At 39.2% G+C, this 16,230-nt stretch overlaps 2 protein-coding genes and 1 long non-coding RNA gene across 3 annotated transcripts; 1 reads left to right on the plus strand and 2 right to left on the minus strand.

Moving 5' to 3' along the window:
- Nucleotides 1–4,551: 4,551 nt before the first annotated feature.
- LOC144639923 (uncharacterized) lies at nt 4,552–7,906 on the minus strand. The gene is made up of 2 exons (XM_078499187.1): nt 7,605–7,906; nt 4,552–6,684 (listed from the first exon to the last, which is right to left on the minus strand). Exons 1-2 carry the CDS (start codon nt 7,904–7,906, stop codon nt 6,282–6,284), a joined length of 705 nt encoding a protein of 234 aa, XP_078355313.1. The 3' UTR covers nt 4,552–6,281.
- Nucleotides 7,907–8,447: 541 nt separating this feature from the next.
- On the minus strand, nt 8,448–13,593 carry LOC144639920 (uncharacterized). The gene is made up of 4 exons (XM_078499183.1): nt 13,572–13,593; nt 11,250–12,231; nt 9,439–9,937; nt 8,448–8,642 (listed from the first exon to the last, which is right to left on the minus strand). The coding sequence occupies exons 1-4, from the start codon at nt 13,573–13,575 to the stop codon at nt 8,448–8,450; spliced, it is 1,680 nt and encodes a 559-aa protein (XP_078355309.1). The 5' UTR covers nt 13,576–13,593.
- Nucleotides 13,594–15,699: 2,106 nt separating this feature from the next.
- On the plus strand, nt 15,700–16,126 carry LOC144639929 (uncharacterized). The gene is made up of 2 exons (XR_013568248.1): nt 15,700–15,925; nt 15,970–16,126. It is a non-coding gene; the product is annotated as an uncharacterized LOC144639929 (long non-coding RNA).
- Nucleotides 16,127–16,230: the final 104 nt, after the last annotated feature.

Genomic DNA, 16,230 nt, shown 5'->3' on the forward strand with positions numbered 1-16,230 from the left:
TCTCGTATCCTACTGGAACACCCTTTCTCAAACTGGGATCTCTTAGTATTGCATGTCAATTTGCTGTCAATATCACTGGAAAAGTTGAAAATTTACATGCACATGTAAATTACAATTTACAAGATGTAAATCTTATTTACATTCTTTGTAAATTAAAATTTACATGTTGGAGTTTTGTAAAACAAAATTTACATGAAATTTACAGTCTTCAACGGATCATGTAAATGTATTGTAAAAAGTGATTTACATGGTCCTTTATTAGAGGGTCTCAATGGGGTGGGGGCTTTTACGGTTAACGGTTAAAATTTTGGCCTTTTTACGGCTAACGGTTAATTTATTTCCATTACGGTTAACAGAAGTTAAAAGTTAATTTTCATTGTTTTTAATAGTTAAAAATCAATTTCCATTATTGAAAAACATATTTTAGGTCTTTGGACCATTTTTGGGACGATGAAGTGAACTAGTTTGGGTTATTTATAATCACTGACCGATTTTTACGGTTAACACATTTTACAGCTAACGGTTAAAATTTTCCATTTTTTACGCCTAACGGCTAAATTTTTGGCCGTTTTACGGCTAACGGTTAACCCCATTGAGACCCTCTTTATTACAACGCTAATTGTAAGAACATGTAAAAAACATGTCAAATGTATTAACCACTTTTACAGTTTCTTTCTTTGTAAAAAACATGTAAATGTCTTTACTAAATCATGTAAAGAACATGGAAAATTGACAAAGGGGCGCCGTTCGGAAACATGTAAAAACCATGGAAATTGACAAAGGGGGCCTGGTTGGAAACATGTAAAAACCATGGAAATTGACAAAGGGGGCCTGTTTGGAAACATGTAAAAACCATGGAAATTAACAAAGGGGGCCTGTTTGGAAACATGTAAAAAACATGGAAATTGACAAAGGGGGCCTGTTTGGAAACATGTAAATGCCCTGGAAATCGACAAAGGGGGCCTGTTTGGAAACATGTAAAAAACATGGAAATTGACAAAGGGGGCCTGTTTGGAAACATGTAAATACCCTGGAAATCGGCAAAGGGGGCCTGTTTGGAAACATGTAAATACCCTGGAAATTGACAAAGGGGGCTGTTTGAAAACATGTGAACATGAGCTTTTAATTCATGTTGTAACCCACCAAATAACTTTCGCGTGCATTCATTAGTTAGACAGAACGCATCACGTGGTACGAAATCAAACGACGAAGAAGAAATCGGAGGGATTTAAGAAAGTATAAAATAAATATTTCCCCTTCCGGCTTGCTGGAGGATAATACTCCTTGCCTGAAAGATTATCCTCAAAATTTCACAGTTGCCTTTGAAGCTTAGTCAACTGTTCATTTTTTCAGCCAAGGGCATTATCCTCCAATATGCAACCGCCTGAATGGGTTTTTTTTATTTACTAATTATCTAGATGAACGAAGCGCAAGACGAAATTAAGCGACTGATATCAGTTTTAACATAACTTATTACAAAAGCTCTTAGTTACAAATCTTTTACTAATGTCAAAAGTAAACAGATTATAAATAAAAACCTTTTGATGCAGAAAACGAAGGCGACTATGACTTCGTCTAACAATATTTTAAACAATCTGGAGCAGTGGAGGTAAAACGCTAGCGTCCAACAGTTTGGCTTATATATTTTTCGAGACATGCGTTTTGGTTTTCTTTATATGTAATTGTTGTTGTTGTCTACGCGTGGCACTATTTTCTCGAGCAGACTGTAATCGAATATTTCTCTCCTCCTCCGATTCTAATTGTAAGCGCACAAGGATTCAGTGCATTGACACCTTCGGGCAACGCCGCGAAATTAATAAAAGAACTATTGTTTCCTTTAAACAAGTAGGCAAGGTTTGTACACAACTATTTCAATGCACGGTTTGTTGTCCATTTTTTTGGCCTCTTTATTCGGCTTTCAACCCATGCCTTTTTTTCGGGCAATAAGGTCTCCGCCCCCCCAGGTCCGAAGGTGCCCGTACGCCTATGTGCGGGGGGATGCAACGCGTGTGAAGTCAAGAAATGCTGATAATTGAAGTCTGCCTAATCGGGTGTAAACAAATACGTGTACGTAAAAGCTACCATATATAGCTCAGGAACGTGTACGACGAAAATCAGGCCCAGGGGTGGTCCATCAGGTGTCCATGGACTGGGTCCTCAGGGGTGACCCGTGGAGCTGGTATATGAGGTGGTCCATTGTCCAGGTCCACAAAGGTATCGTTCATGGACCAGGTCTATAGGGTGGTCTATTGACCGGGTCCACGGTCCATGAGGTGTCCGTGGACCGGGTCCACAGAAGTGGTCCATGAAGCTGGGTACTTGTTAGGTATACTTCCTTTCCATTTGGTCGTTGGCAATCGGTTGGGAACGTGAGGTATAATTCAAAAGCTGGACCCACTTTAAGCAAGTTAACATTATCATTTGATGCATACACTATTTGATGCTAAAAACTACACTGATGGTCAGTGTTCAATATGATTATATGAAAATTAAACAACACAGTTAAATTATTAGTGAACTATTTCACGACTGTACTGAAGACCGGACCTCTTCCATAAACTTGTTGAACATTTTAAGATTTGCCCATAACTGAACCAGTTCATAAATATTAACACACAGTTATTGATCACGTTTAAAATTAATTATTGAAATACGGATTATATGCAATAGACGACACATACATTTGTTTTCAGCGAGACGCACGTTGATCACCTTTCGCTCGATCCCACGTTTTACCTTAGTAGTATGTCGGGCGAGTATGTGTTCCTACTCTAATTTCTGATTGGTCAGTTCCTGAACTTTATAGTTAAAGGCGTGCCATCATCACGATTAAAAAATTACAAAAAATTTTAAAACGCTTACAGAAAAAAGTGAAAGACCTGTTATTGTACAAGTTGATCAGTAAAAAAATGCAGCTATAGAACTGTCCGTTTTGATAACTGTATACAATTAGGTTCTTCGCCAAAGCAGATTGACGTTTTAATTAAATGTCTCCCTTAAAATGTCAGTGTTGTTTGTTTTTGTTTTTTGCAAAAATAATCAGCTATAACATAATCCTATTAACCGGAAAGTTATATTTAAGTCGTGCGCGGTTTAAATCCGGTCGTTATAATATGACCGGGGGACAAAGTGTCTAGTCCAAAGACATTCAAAAGAGAAATATCACAAATACTAATGGGTCCTAATGGAAAATTCACAGTTAAAAACATCAGAACTACTTATTGTAAATTGTTCTTGAGTAGGTTGAGGAATACAATGTTTATATGGCTTGGCTCCACGTCAACTCACCGCATACAGAGAATTAGGAGCAATTATACCTGATTATGCGGATTAACCCAAGCACGTTTATTATAGGTTTTTTGCTTTTGGTGGGCTTCCCTGCTTCCTAAAGTTGCCCTGCCTTTTGACCTTCCATGTTCTTTAACGCCCTGCGTTTTTCAACTTCCTTTGCGCCTTCTGGCACAGCGTAACCTTTAAAGTCGTCCTTCTTGCAGCTTCCCAGCTGTCAGGCCCATGCATGAGTATCGCTTTTAAATAAAACAATTCCCTTATCATTCATTTCCTTTGTTTATAAAAGGCACCCAGCCGGCTTTCATACATTAACGCAACCTTTAAAAAAAACCTGGCCCCGGATGCCGCCTCGTCATCTCACTGGTAACTCGTTAAATAAAAAGTCTTCCTGTCATGTAAAATTGATGCATTTACGAGCTAACCTCTTGTCAAGGAAAGATGTCTAACTTCACTAGAAATGAAAAAACCCTTGAAGAATCTGTATGTTCTACAAATCCAGACGATAAGCCTGCAGTGATATTTCTTTCAGCATTCAACTTCCTTTTTTCTATCGTTGCTTCCATTGGCAATATTTTGATTCTGATTGCCCTTCAAAAGCCGTCGACTTCTCTCCATCCTCCATCGAAAGTTCTGCTACGTTGTCTAGCTACATCGGATCTCTGTGTTGGCATCATTTTACAACCACTGGTTGCCATCGTGTTTGTTTCTGTTGCAAACGAAAATTGGACTCTGTGTGGCCCCATCTTGGGCATAAGCTATCTGCTAGGTGTAGTTCTTTTCGGGGTCTCTCTGTTGACATTAACGGCAGTGAGTGTCGAAAGGCTTCTCGCTTTGTTGTTGGGGTTACGTTTTCGACAGGTTGTAACTGTTAGGAGAACTGTTGCTGTTACAGTTTGTTTTTGGGTCATAAATTTTGCTATCGCTGCCTGGTGTGTTTGGAATTATCTTGTCTTTCTGTGGTACGGATGTGTGCTGATACTTATATGTGTATTGACCGCTACCTTCACTTACACCAAAATTTATGCCGATCTTCGCCATCACCAAACAGGAGTGCAAGATCAACCTTTCCAAGCACAACAAAACCAAGGTGAAACTCCACTGAACATTGCTCGATACAGAAAGACCCTTTCTAGTTCGCTGTGGATACAGTTTACATTACTGGCGTGTTACCTTCCGTATTGTGTTGTAACAGCATTAGCAACCTTCACCGGTTTAACGCCGCCTCTTGTCCTAGGCTGGAGATTGACAGCATCTGTTGTCTTCCTCAACTCGTCATTAAACCCTTTCCTTTACTGTTGGAAGATCGCAGAAGTGAGACAAGCGGTGAAAGACACAGTCAAACAACTGCTCTGTTTTTCGTCAAGTTAGATATCGCAACAATTGACATCGGAAGATCTTCCAAGTACAATTGTGTACGAGAAGAAGTATTTACATGATAAACACGTTAAATATTTTACCACTTCGGTGCAAACTCTGAAATAATACTATGCAGAGGAATAATTTTCGAAAAACTGTCGCGTTGGGATCAGGTACGCACTTCAACCAGCAACAACACTGACAACAGCAAATGAAATGTATTTGGTTGGGAGGTCTGGACATGGGAAAAAGCTAACAACAATCCTCCATTGCGCGCGAGTAATCTACAACGGCTATAAGTTTTATTTGGATCCCTTTTCCATGAAATAGTTTTAAATTACAATGATCGTCTGTGTAAGTAACGAAACAGCTTTGTTCGTTTTGTGTTCTTTTGAAGAACTCAGATTAACATGGTTTTATAAAGCGACTTGTAAAAGGGAACTAGTATACTAGTTTAATTCCGGAGAGAATCGACATTCTTGGGCTAAATGCTGCCATTATTCTCTATACTTTAGTTAATAAAATAAAGAAATGCAAATCAGCTTGCATTAAATTTAAATGTATGTCACGTCGCAAAATTTCACTTAAAAATCGTTTTTTTTTTATACGACTCATTGAGAATATGGAACTCTAGGTTACATCTGTAAGCAATATCATAGGCCAAATGTTTACTATTTCTGATATTCTTGGTTTTCTAGCAGCGAAACATACGTGAGAATTGAAATTTAAAAATGAGATAAAATCTGATAGAGGATGTTTTCATATTAGTAATATAAATGCTAATCAGACTATGTTAAAAGCAGATGATGGTTCAAAGAAAAGTAAACTTTTTAATAAGGACCCTTCATGACAGTAAATTGACATGCAATACTAAGAGATCCCATGTTGAGAAAAGGTTTACCAATAAGATAAGAGAAAACTCTGAGATGAAATAACTGAACAGGAAATTTTCTAGTCACCAGCCAATCATATTGTTGCTCTCGTCCAAAACACATCTCTAATTTTAAATATTTCTGTTACTAATTTTTTCCCCGTGTTTATTCAGGCTATTAGTTTTTTGTCCTAATTTTCTACCTGCAAAAGGATGGAATTAATATGAACGGTTTTACTAAACGAAGCAGATGTTTTCCCGCTCTTTGCTCTACCTGTTAAACTGGCAGATGCTTCCAACATGTAAATACTACCTAATATTATCAGAGGCATATATGTCAAAAGAAAAAGATGAAGGGCATTATGTTTCAAAAGGGAATAATTCGACAAAAATTGAATGAGAGCGTACTAGTTGAAATATTTGTTTTTTGTTTAAAATCAAAAATTAAAAACCCTTAGTTTTGAATTTTGCTTAACCAAAAATGCCAAAACTAAGAAAAGAAAAATAGGGACGACTAAAAGTACCTTCAGAAAAAACTATATAATCATTATTTGAAAAATATTCAAAGGCGCATCGCCTTTAATAGCGTAAACTGGAACTTTGGCCGCATTTTTCCAAACCGTCCTTCCCAATGTGTCACAATCTTCACGAATCTTGACCATCTTTAGCCTGCTACTCTTTGCTAAATTTGTCATAAAACACTTAGCAAGGTTTGCAAACGACATCATTTTATGCGCGTCTAATCTTTATACGGTAAATACTGTCACACAATGTTAACATAATCATTTTGCTCCCTTTCCCTGTCACCATTTCTCAAAAAGCCCGCAGCATTGGCATCCAAGCATGCGCGGTAGCCTTCATAGTGATACGCCGAGAACATCCGGGATGTGAAAAATTGATTGGCAGTGCTGTGCTGTGGAAAGACGTTACAACATATCTTGGACAAGCCCTGACAACTTTGTCGATGACAGCACTCGCAGCAGCAGAGGGTCAATTTATTGACTTCAGCTTGTGTGAAAAACACGCCGTCGGGTGCGTCGAGCTTAATCGAACGGTTTCCATCCATTTCGTCCATGACGGCATGTTGCGGATCTCTTGGTACGATAAGTAGAATTTCTCCTTCGCCTTCTTCACCGAATTCATCGCTTTGGTAACGAACCTTGAATCTGAAAAAGCAACAAGGGAGCATTGACAAACGGGATGATTTTAAGACTAAAATTATTCTGTACTCTACATTGCTATGGTAGAGCATCTAAACTGGTTCGCGTGAAAGGAAGTGTGCGTGATACTTATTGAGCTTCACCCAGGAACAAATTTTCTTTACAAATGGGGTCAAATAACCCAAAACGTAATTTGCCTTTAATCAATTTTCCACCGGCTTATTGCATAGAAATTAGAAATGTGCCATGAGACCACTGTGATTGGTTATTATTTTAAAATTAAAACATGAATTAAACAAAATAGTTTGCACAGCTACGGTGACAAACCTGGGAAAAAAAATTCAAAATCATACAATTCACTTAGCTACCAACAGGCATGCCATGGACATAGCTAGCGCACGATTTAATGAAACCTATTGAGCGGTTTATGTGACATTGGAAGTTTTATTTTTGTGCTGTACAGGGTGGTTGTAATTTCAGGTCAGTGTGTCACCATTCAAATGATAGATATTGAGCAGTATCTTCATGTTTATTATACTGTACAAGGTGTCTTAGTCACTGGAGATACCCTAGTGTTTGACCATTCAAATGAAAGCTAATAATCAGTACTGTCAACTGATGAAGTTGGAAGATGAAATTTAGCCCTGAGGGAACCTCTTGTAAACAGACGTGGCAACCCTTATTTTCCCGGGGGGGTCCATTTCGGCACGTTTTTCTCAAAAAACACTCCCATTAGCCGTATTATACCCCTGCTACGCTATTCCTAACCCATAAGCGGGTACTTCAAATTTTTCTTTTACGTGAGATGCGACAGTACCAAAAACCTCCTCTTAATTTACCCCCTAATACTACTTTCAGTTTTTATATATAAGTAATCATATTTGAGACGTTGCAAAGTCACCCAAGCGAAGAAAATAACTACAAACTTGTAATAACGCGGCTTTCCTCGCGCCTTTGGTCTCACAAACTTTTCCAGAAGGTCGAAAATAACGTCTTGGCCGTCTTCACTTAGAAACGAACAGTTAAGCTTGGTACGAGCAAGCATCAGTGCATTCAGAAGGTCGTCTCCATAGTATTGGTCGTCATGCTTATAACCGCCATCAACAACAACAATCCTTCGTAGCCTTCTCTTCAACAGCGGTAAAATAGCAAGGTTTTCAATATGGCCTCCATCGCTAAGAAGCAGTACAGCTGGCGGCATTGGGCCAGTGTTTTCCTTGGAAAACATTTCTCTCACGAAATAGACGAAAGAAACGTGTACGATAAACCACCTGAAAATAAAATAGCAAGAGCAACCTTTGTTGACTTATGATCAGGGTTCATTTCATGTCTCGTCATCAGTTCGAAAGTTTTCGGTTCGAATCTTTCTGTTGAGCCAACCTCGTTCCCAGGGCCTTTTAGTCCAGTCCCAGAACTCTCCTTACTGTGCCCTATACAGAAGAGAGACTCCGGGATAAAAACGAGCTTTACGTAGCCACTACCTGTATCTGCTAACGGTACTGGTAAGGCGCGACAATTACTAGAGATGTTTGTTTTACAGGCTGTATTCTGCTCTGAACTACAGAGTGCATCGTGGAATCCCGATTTCTCCAGCCTCCAAGAGCAATGAAAATAACAGTAATATAGGTTTGAGAAATGGAGAGTGCAGGAAATTGGAGATACTAGTACAACTGCAGTGTTTGACTTTTTATGTTATTGAAGCAAACTTAAAGGAGTTGTCAAACTCGATCGGGATCAGAAGATTCGAGAAATCGGTTTTATTCAAACCCTTACCTGGCTACTTTCTCCCACAATCCTGGTTGTTCCGCTCCTGTGTCAATGAGAGCGATGAAGACCAGTACAAGATGTACAGCGAAGAAGCTTATTACTCCTATTTTAACGGATAGTTCTGTTCCATGGTAAATGGCCGGTACAATGATTAATGGCAGACCACGTACAACGTTTACAAGACACAGAAGTAATAGCTGTAAAATTGCAAAATAACAGAAATATAATGCTTCCAAATTTACGAAATAAAAACAGGCGAGAAACAATCTTCAAATAAAGACACACGGTTTAAAGTTTGATAAACATGTTTCGGATGATCTACATCCATCTTCAGTTTCGAATACAAGCTAATACAAATAAGACCGCTAGTTGGTGTGATATAAACACGACGTACATAGAATATTTATTACTAAATAACAACATGGATTTGAATAACGAAAATACAATGATGTTAAAAACGCAAAAAGACAGAACAAAATTAACAAGGAAAATAAAAATAAAAGTGATGGTTTGACGTGATTGACTTGTTTGTTTAACAAGGCTTTTTCCCACAAAATGTGCAAAGCTCCTCAATTTTGAGTTGGAAAGACTTGGAGGCGATGCCAAGAATGGAGAAACAATCTTCTAAACACAAAGCTTTGCATATTTCTATCTAATTGATGTGCTGGAAGATATTCGAAATTTTATGGTAAGTGTTCACGAACACATGAAGCATGATGTTGGTTTGTCTCGCCGACATCCCGCATAAAAATTATGACATCTGCAAGTAACATATTTCAAATGTCACTCAAATATGAATTGTGTGGTCTCTCTAAGATCAAACGAACTGTATGATAGAGTTAGAGTTTAGACAAACTTTCTAAAAGAACTAAAAGAACTCTCACCGGCTTCGTGATGGCAAGGTGTCTCTGTTAGCGGTAGAATTAAACGGTTTCCCTGGTCCAAATGATTTATATATCAAGATGCATGCACGCGTTAACGAAACCGACATACCCTCATTGTAAAACTTTCCCTTTTTATCGATTTAACGTCGCTTATCATGGTAGCGCCCATTTCGAGTCCAAGAATTGTATGAAGACGAGTCAGCTCTTTAACCGAACGATCATATTGGCCCATATGAGTCGAAAGCGCCGCCGCCGAGGTGGCCATGGCATCTGATAACTTCACATCCTCAGGCTCCAGTTTGCCTTTAAACTGTTCTTTGCTTGGATCGCGGTCTATACGCTCAATTTCTGTGGGAGACATTGTCAGAAGCTCATAGCTGTGCTGGGAGGATTTGCTTTTCTTCCAACGATTGACTACAATGTTGGCTAAGTACTCAGGCTTTATGCCTTTCAGATCTGCAAGTGTCAAGGGTTTCCTTTCCTGTCCACTCCCTTGATTAGTCGACGTCAGACATGTCCACAGAGGACAGATGTCCCGAAAATCAATCCCTGAACATCCAGTTGCTCCCAAGCCTTCGGGATGATAAAAAGCTCTTTGAAGTCTCCATCTGCGAATGGAAAGGTCGATGTATTAAACTCCATACTAGTGGAAACCACAGGTTAGAAAGTGCGGGCCTCGATGCAGTTAAGAGAAGGTACTGGGAGGGAAGTGTTTTTTGTTAGTTTGGGAAATTACTTCAAGTCGAAGTTTTTGGGAAGTTTTCCAGAAGTTGGCATAACTGTGGTAATTGAGATTTCTTTTGCGAAAAAAAAGATTCCTCGACTTCCTGTTCGGATGCTTTCGCATTGTAACCGTTCATGATAGAAGAAGAAATAACTTAAGTCACCTCATTTCACGGCAATTTTTTCAACAGGTCACGAAAATTTTTCAGACAGTGTCGATAAATCACTGGACAAAAGAAAATTATTCCGAGTAAGGTCGAGTAAGGTCACGCTTAAGTCACGAATGTTTTTTATCGTTTCCTATTGCCGCGAACCAATCATAGTTGTTGTTTTGATTGACAGTTTTGCGAAGTGTAGTCGAGCACGCGGTGTGAATTGAGATGTGATTTTCCTCCGTCGGCAAACTCGCTTTGTTGTCAGTGTTAAGGAATTTCTCGAGAATAACCGTTGTTGGAATCATTTGCTTTGCCGTAGTTTATCTGTGATACAATCACAGCAGATCTTCTCAAAAGCAGCACCTATAAAACAACGTCTGCAAAACGTAATGTCTGCAAGACAGAAGCCTCGATCTAATGTGACAAACTGTTGATTTTTCGCATTCTTATTGCTCTTGGAGACAAGATTTTTCTCTTCCGGTGTTACGACAAACTGTTGTGATTGACACATTATTTGCATTCCGATCGTTCTTAGTGGAAGAACAAAATTTTCAACTTCCGGTTTGCAGATAGCCTTTATAAACGTGGCGCGCACGCGTAATACGCAATCCGCTGGTCACTGTCAAGATTAGGGTTGCGGGCCTCTCTTGGGCCCGCAATAAGGCATCCTCCATCGCTCGTCATGCAAGCGTTATCAAATAACGTGACTAGCCCAAGAGGCTTCTGTGAGCAAAAGAGTCTCCATGCGAGGCACTTGGCATTAATAAATTAAACTCAACAGAGATTGTCTTTATTGTATAAATTGCAGTTGTTTGTCTAAGACATCCTGTAGTTGAAGAATGGAAACATGTTGCGCTTTTGGAGGTGGCAGACTGAATGAGACAATACTTTTTCTATGATTAGTTATATGAAAATACAACCCCAAACCTAATAAAGATATAAAATTGGAAACGATGACGATGCTTATATAGTTATATGGGTGTTCGCCCTTGTATGTAATGGTCTTTTGGAAAAGCTGTGTAAGACCACAATACCTACTAACCTGTTATAAACGTGAACAAGTCTCTCGTGCGTTGGAGCCACTATAGGGACAATCCACAAGACAAAGCCGGATGCGAAGAGCAACCGATTGAAAAGCCTGTCAGAAAATACGATACCATTTTTAAGTTCTTGGCCTTCGTACACCTTCAATTGCGTGACATAAGAATAAAAGAAAATAATCAGGACATATGATGTTTTGCTTCGTAGCAGGGGAAGAACCATCCACACTATTACGCCAACAGGCACGAACAATATCTCTGCCCACAGTGGGAGTTTATAGAAGTAATCGTGAATGCTAAACGGGATGACAGTGAGCGCAAGAAACGCACCAAAAGTGTATTGGCTAACACGTAAGAAATGCCTCCGTAGTGTAGAAAGCCGTGTTAATTGAACAATGACATAAAATGTGATAAATAGGAGAAACAGAACAGCGAATAGTATAAAAGTGTAGATCCTCTCAGTTCCCTGTTGTGCAAGGCAATGTTTCCGAATGGCCTGGACGTCAGACAACGTTTTACCGGATGTTTCCGCTGACGCTTTCGCCATTGTATCGCAGTCCACTTCGTCACGTAGGTACTTTCCAAAAAGGAGGTCGATCATGAAGGCTACTGGGCATGCGTACGATCCCCATATAATCAAAGGCTGCACGAAGGCGACCGCGATAACAAGGCAGGACAGAACTATTGTGTCGAAGATTCCTTGGAATGGCTTCTTCCAGTTGCAGACGTATCCTGTCCTATCTCTCATGTGGTCAAAGAACTCCTTATGCCAATCTCTTCGGGCTTCCCTGTCGCTTCCTTGCCGTCTCTCCTCTCTGTATTTCCAGCCCAGGTAGGCTGTGCCTGTGTAACCACCCCCTGATACACAGCTCAAGTAATCCACCTCTACCTCACTCTCTAACAGTCTGCGCAAGATTCCAGAGCAGAATGCCGCTGACCGAATGCCACCGCCAGAAAAGGCCAAGCCAGTGCTGGTCATTGTCACTATGAAATAAATGAAAATGAAGACTGCATCGAAATAAGAAGATTTATTTTATAAAAAAGAACATATGTTAAAGTTCAATTTTACCTTTGGTTCAAATTTTATTTTCCTTTTTTTTGGGTATGGTTATGTATGATAATGAGCTTAAAACAAATGAAAATAAAATTTGAACCAAGAATAAACAACATATATACGCCGTAACAAGACTTAATATGAAGCTCCCTTCCACTCCTACTAGAGTGCAGAGCAAAGCTACTAAAGAAACAGGCCTGTTTTATCTGAACAACTAACTATTTAGACCTTGTTAATTTTCTTTCTCACATTTCGTTAATTATGACCAGTTACGTCACCTGTTAACTTGTGTGTTATTTGTTATTTGAAAATTCCGCACGTAATGTTGACCTTCACTCGTTTCTTATCACAACCATCTTAAAAGGTTATTTTACCTGCTGACAGCCCCCTTCCCACCCGCAAAAAAGCCCATTCAAAATCCTTTACGAAGTTTTATAATCTCAGAACATGTAACTGGGATTTCACGTTATATCAAGACCTCTTATCACCTCCGAAGAAAAAAACGTTTCGAACTAGAACCAAATTCTTACTAGAAAGTTATACAAAACGCACTTAAAATTGTCTGATTGAACCAACTAACTGCGAGCAACAGTCTGTATGCACGCCTGTCGTAGTGTTTATATTTTGTTTATATTTAAGTAGGCTCATAAACAAAGCAATATTTGCCTTTAACAGGAGGAAATTATTGGCAAGGAATGTTCTTCCTGCCTGTCATCAGCAGCAAAACTAAAACACTTGCCACCAGCACTGAAACAATATTACGAAATGTGCAGTCGGTCACCATCCACATCAAACGTCCTTTAAATAACAATCTAGCTGCGAAACCTTAAATTTGCGCTCAATTTTACAGCAAATAAACTGGTTTCGCCTTGTCTTTGGTAGAAATATATTGATTGCTTGTGTAGTATTTTTAGGTGTCGCTTGCTTTGGTTCAGTTTGGTAGCTTTATTTAAAATCAAATACCTAGCCCAGATTAACACAGTCTTTCTTCCAGATATTTTTCATATAGGCCCCTATATTCTAAGGCTAAGATCTACACAAGTGTGGCACCTTTTAAATTCCCACTAATTCTATTCATAAAGTATCGAACTCTCTCTTTTCCAATTAAAATGATCAGCATGAACTGAGTTAATGGCCAACCGTCCGATATAAAACGAATATAATATAAGGTGGCTTCACACATCAAAATGTACGGCTATATGCTAGCCAGAGGAAAACTTACAATACATGAGACTTTTGAAAGAAGCAAGTCAAAAGAAAATCTACTTACCCATTCACACTGGAGGTGTCCGGTGATGTTATAATTTAAGTGCAGTCTTTCCGAACAAACCAAGTTTCGAATCGAGGCAAGCTAGCGTATCATATTTCAACTTTTGACGTATGAATTTCTTATCTCCGACCTCCGCAAATACTGCTTCGTTCACTTTACTTTGACCTATTCACTCCATGTCGGAGCAAATACATCAGTAAAAGCCCTTCCACGTTCTTCTGACTCTGGCCAATCGTTCAAGCTACTCGCACAGGTGTGTGTCGCGTCATACACTTAATGGTGCGTTCTGTATCCCTTCTCACGCTGTTTATAGGTTCCCCTCCTCGTCTCTTGTCTTGAGGGTCATACATGAGAAGTTGTCGCACGATGCTATAAGCCGATCTTGAAAATACTGTAAAATTTCGAAAATAATCCCTGGGCTTATCTTTCTCATGTCCCTTTCAGGTGAGCTTATTTTTGGGGAGGGTCTGTATACGGGGGACTTATTTTTGGATGGAAATTTGCATTTCAGAAACCCTTGAGTTTCTACTACATTTTACAGAATACTGTGGTTAAGCATGTTTTGGCGCATAAAGGAGGCAGCGTGGCATAGTGGTTAGGGCGCTGGACTTGTAATCCGGAGGTCCCTGGTTCAAGTCCTCCTCCCTGCCACTAGATGGATTTGTGTTCGGTGGTCCCGAATTCAACTCCTCCACGCTTTGTAAATAGCCAGTCAGTCAGCCTCCTGCCAGTTGGGATTTTTTACAAGTTTCTGTTTCTGTTTGATTTACAATCTGTTTACAGTTTCAGTGGATGAACAGCCACAATAAAAGTGTTTCTTGTTTTCAGGGTGTGGTAAATACGCGTTCAAGGCGATTTTTGTACATTTTGCAGAAAATTAAAGAAAATTAAAAATTTATTTTCCCAGCTCATTGTTTTTATTGAAGAAATTATCTTTTTGAAATAAATTTGACTATTTTGCTTTGGCACAAATTATGAATTTGAGCACAGAAATCTATTTTTCTCTTCGTCTCACTCCCTATATGAACAGCCGAAACTTAAACAAAATGGTGGTTATTATAATTCACTACGACTACTCGAACCAAGTCCACCCAAATAAATTCTTTACAAATTGACCAATAGTGTTTGTATGTTAAAACAATAAAAATGGTTACAAATTTATTACTTGTGTAGCATGCAACTGGTGTAGATCCACAATTTGTGTGGAATTTCTTGTTAATTAACATACAAAGTTTTCATTCCCTGTTTTGCACAGATTTTGTCATGGTGGTATTTCAACACAAGGGCCCAAAGTCGTCATTTTCAGTGGCCCGTGTAATACTGTCTTATAAGCAAATTTATATGTAATATAAATGCCAATTTACATGTAATATAAATTAAAGTTAATGTGACAACCATGAAAGGAGTTCAGAGAAGTCATAAGATCACTCTATTCAAATATGCAGATCTGTCACGCAATATGCTGCAAGACTATCACTCTTGCGTTACATTCAAAGGTCAAATTCACTTCTAGAGTGTGATGCGCTATTCGGGCTGGCCAATCACATCGCCCCCTTTTCTATTATGTCAATCAAGGCCATGCGGTTTTATCTAGACTTGAGTAGTTTTACTTCAAATTCTCTGAGCTCCCTAGAAGAGTTTTCACAATAATCCCCACCCACCCAACCCTCTTTGGTTCTCGTTTAGCTTAGTATTTGTAAAAATGTAGGCAATGTTCTAGTTCTACGCACATATCCGGCTATGTTGAGGGTGTTTATTTTATTATAATTATTATTTAAAAACGTAAGCCATAGCTGATGGACTAAAGAAGCAAGCCCGTATTTATAGACATTGTTATAATTATTATTATTTCCATTTTGTATGCTAACTTACGTTTAGAGCTGATGGACTTAAGCAGCATGCCTGCTTACAGAATTGTTTTTTATATTGTTACCATTTTGTATGCTTACTCAGGCTTAGAGCTGTTGGACTTGAGCAATGTGTCTGCTTTTGAGATATTGATATACATGTAACCGTTAGCTTTAGTGTCGAGCTGGCATACACTAACTCGACCATCCTGTTATTCGATTACTGTCTCTTCTGAACTTCTTTAATAGCTTTAGACCATCTTAATTAATTAATCTTTCCTTATAGTTAATAAACCACGGGAGGGGATGAAGTGCTCTGTACCATTCGCCCTTTTGCCCCATAGCCTCACAGGGTCAGCTTTCCCCTTATAGTGGGGACCCCCAGTGTTGCTGTTGTTGGTTGTTGTGATTGTTCCCAAGGGTCCTAGAGATTAGGACCCCAGGTTCTCGGGAACCAGGGCATGTAGTTGTGTTTGTTCCCAAGGGTCCTAGAGATTAGGACCCCAGGTTCTTGGGAACGTTCCCAAGGGTCCTAGAGATTAGGACCCCAGGTTCTTGGGAACTAGCGCTTCCTGAAAGGAAGGAGAGGATTCCAGTCTCTCGTTGCCAACCAACTAACCTGTGATACATGTACCCTGCATGATTCCTATTGATGATTCTGATTGGCAACTCGAGCACTTCATCCCTTACCCCTTTTCTCCCACTGAACTTGTTGTCTTGTTTTGACTTCATGGGTTGGGAACATTAACCATTTTTTTAGACCTGGAATGGAAATTAGGATGAGTCCATGTGATGGCAGATTTCCAAAAAGA

The sequence above is a fragment of the Oculina patagonica genome, unplaced genomic scaffold (assembly GCF_052425735.1).
Source record: "Oculina patagonica isolate OP01 unplaced genomic scaffold, crgOcupat unplaced15, whole genome shotgun sequence".
In the NCBI taxonomy this organism is placed as follows: Eukaryota; Metazoa; Cnidaria; class Anthozoa; order Scleractinia; family Oculinidae; genus Oculina; species Oculina patagonica.

Excerpts from the sequence above, each read along its gene's own strand:
- LOC144639920 (XM_078499183.1), bottom strand. Across the intron at positions 9,938-11,249 it reads CTTGTTCACGTTTATAACAG|ATGGAGACTTCAAAGAGCTT; the intron begins GTTAGTAGGTAT and ends TTCCATTCGCAG. Across the intron at positions 8,643-9,438 it reads GGGAAAGTTTTACAATGAGG|CTATTACTTCTGTGTCTTGT; the intron begins GTATGTCGGTTT and ends GCAATTTTACAG.
- LOC144639923 (XM_078499187.1), bottom strand. The coding sequence starts at position 7,906 with ATGTTTTCCAAGGAAAACACTGGCCCAATGCCGCCAGCTGTACTGCTT. Across the intron at positions 6,685-7,604 it reads GGAAAGCCGCGTTATTACAA|ATTCAAGGTTCGTTACCAAA; the intron begins GTTTGTAGTTAT and ends TTGCTTTTTCAG.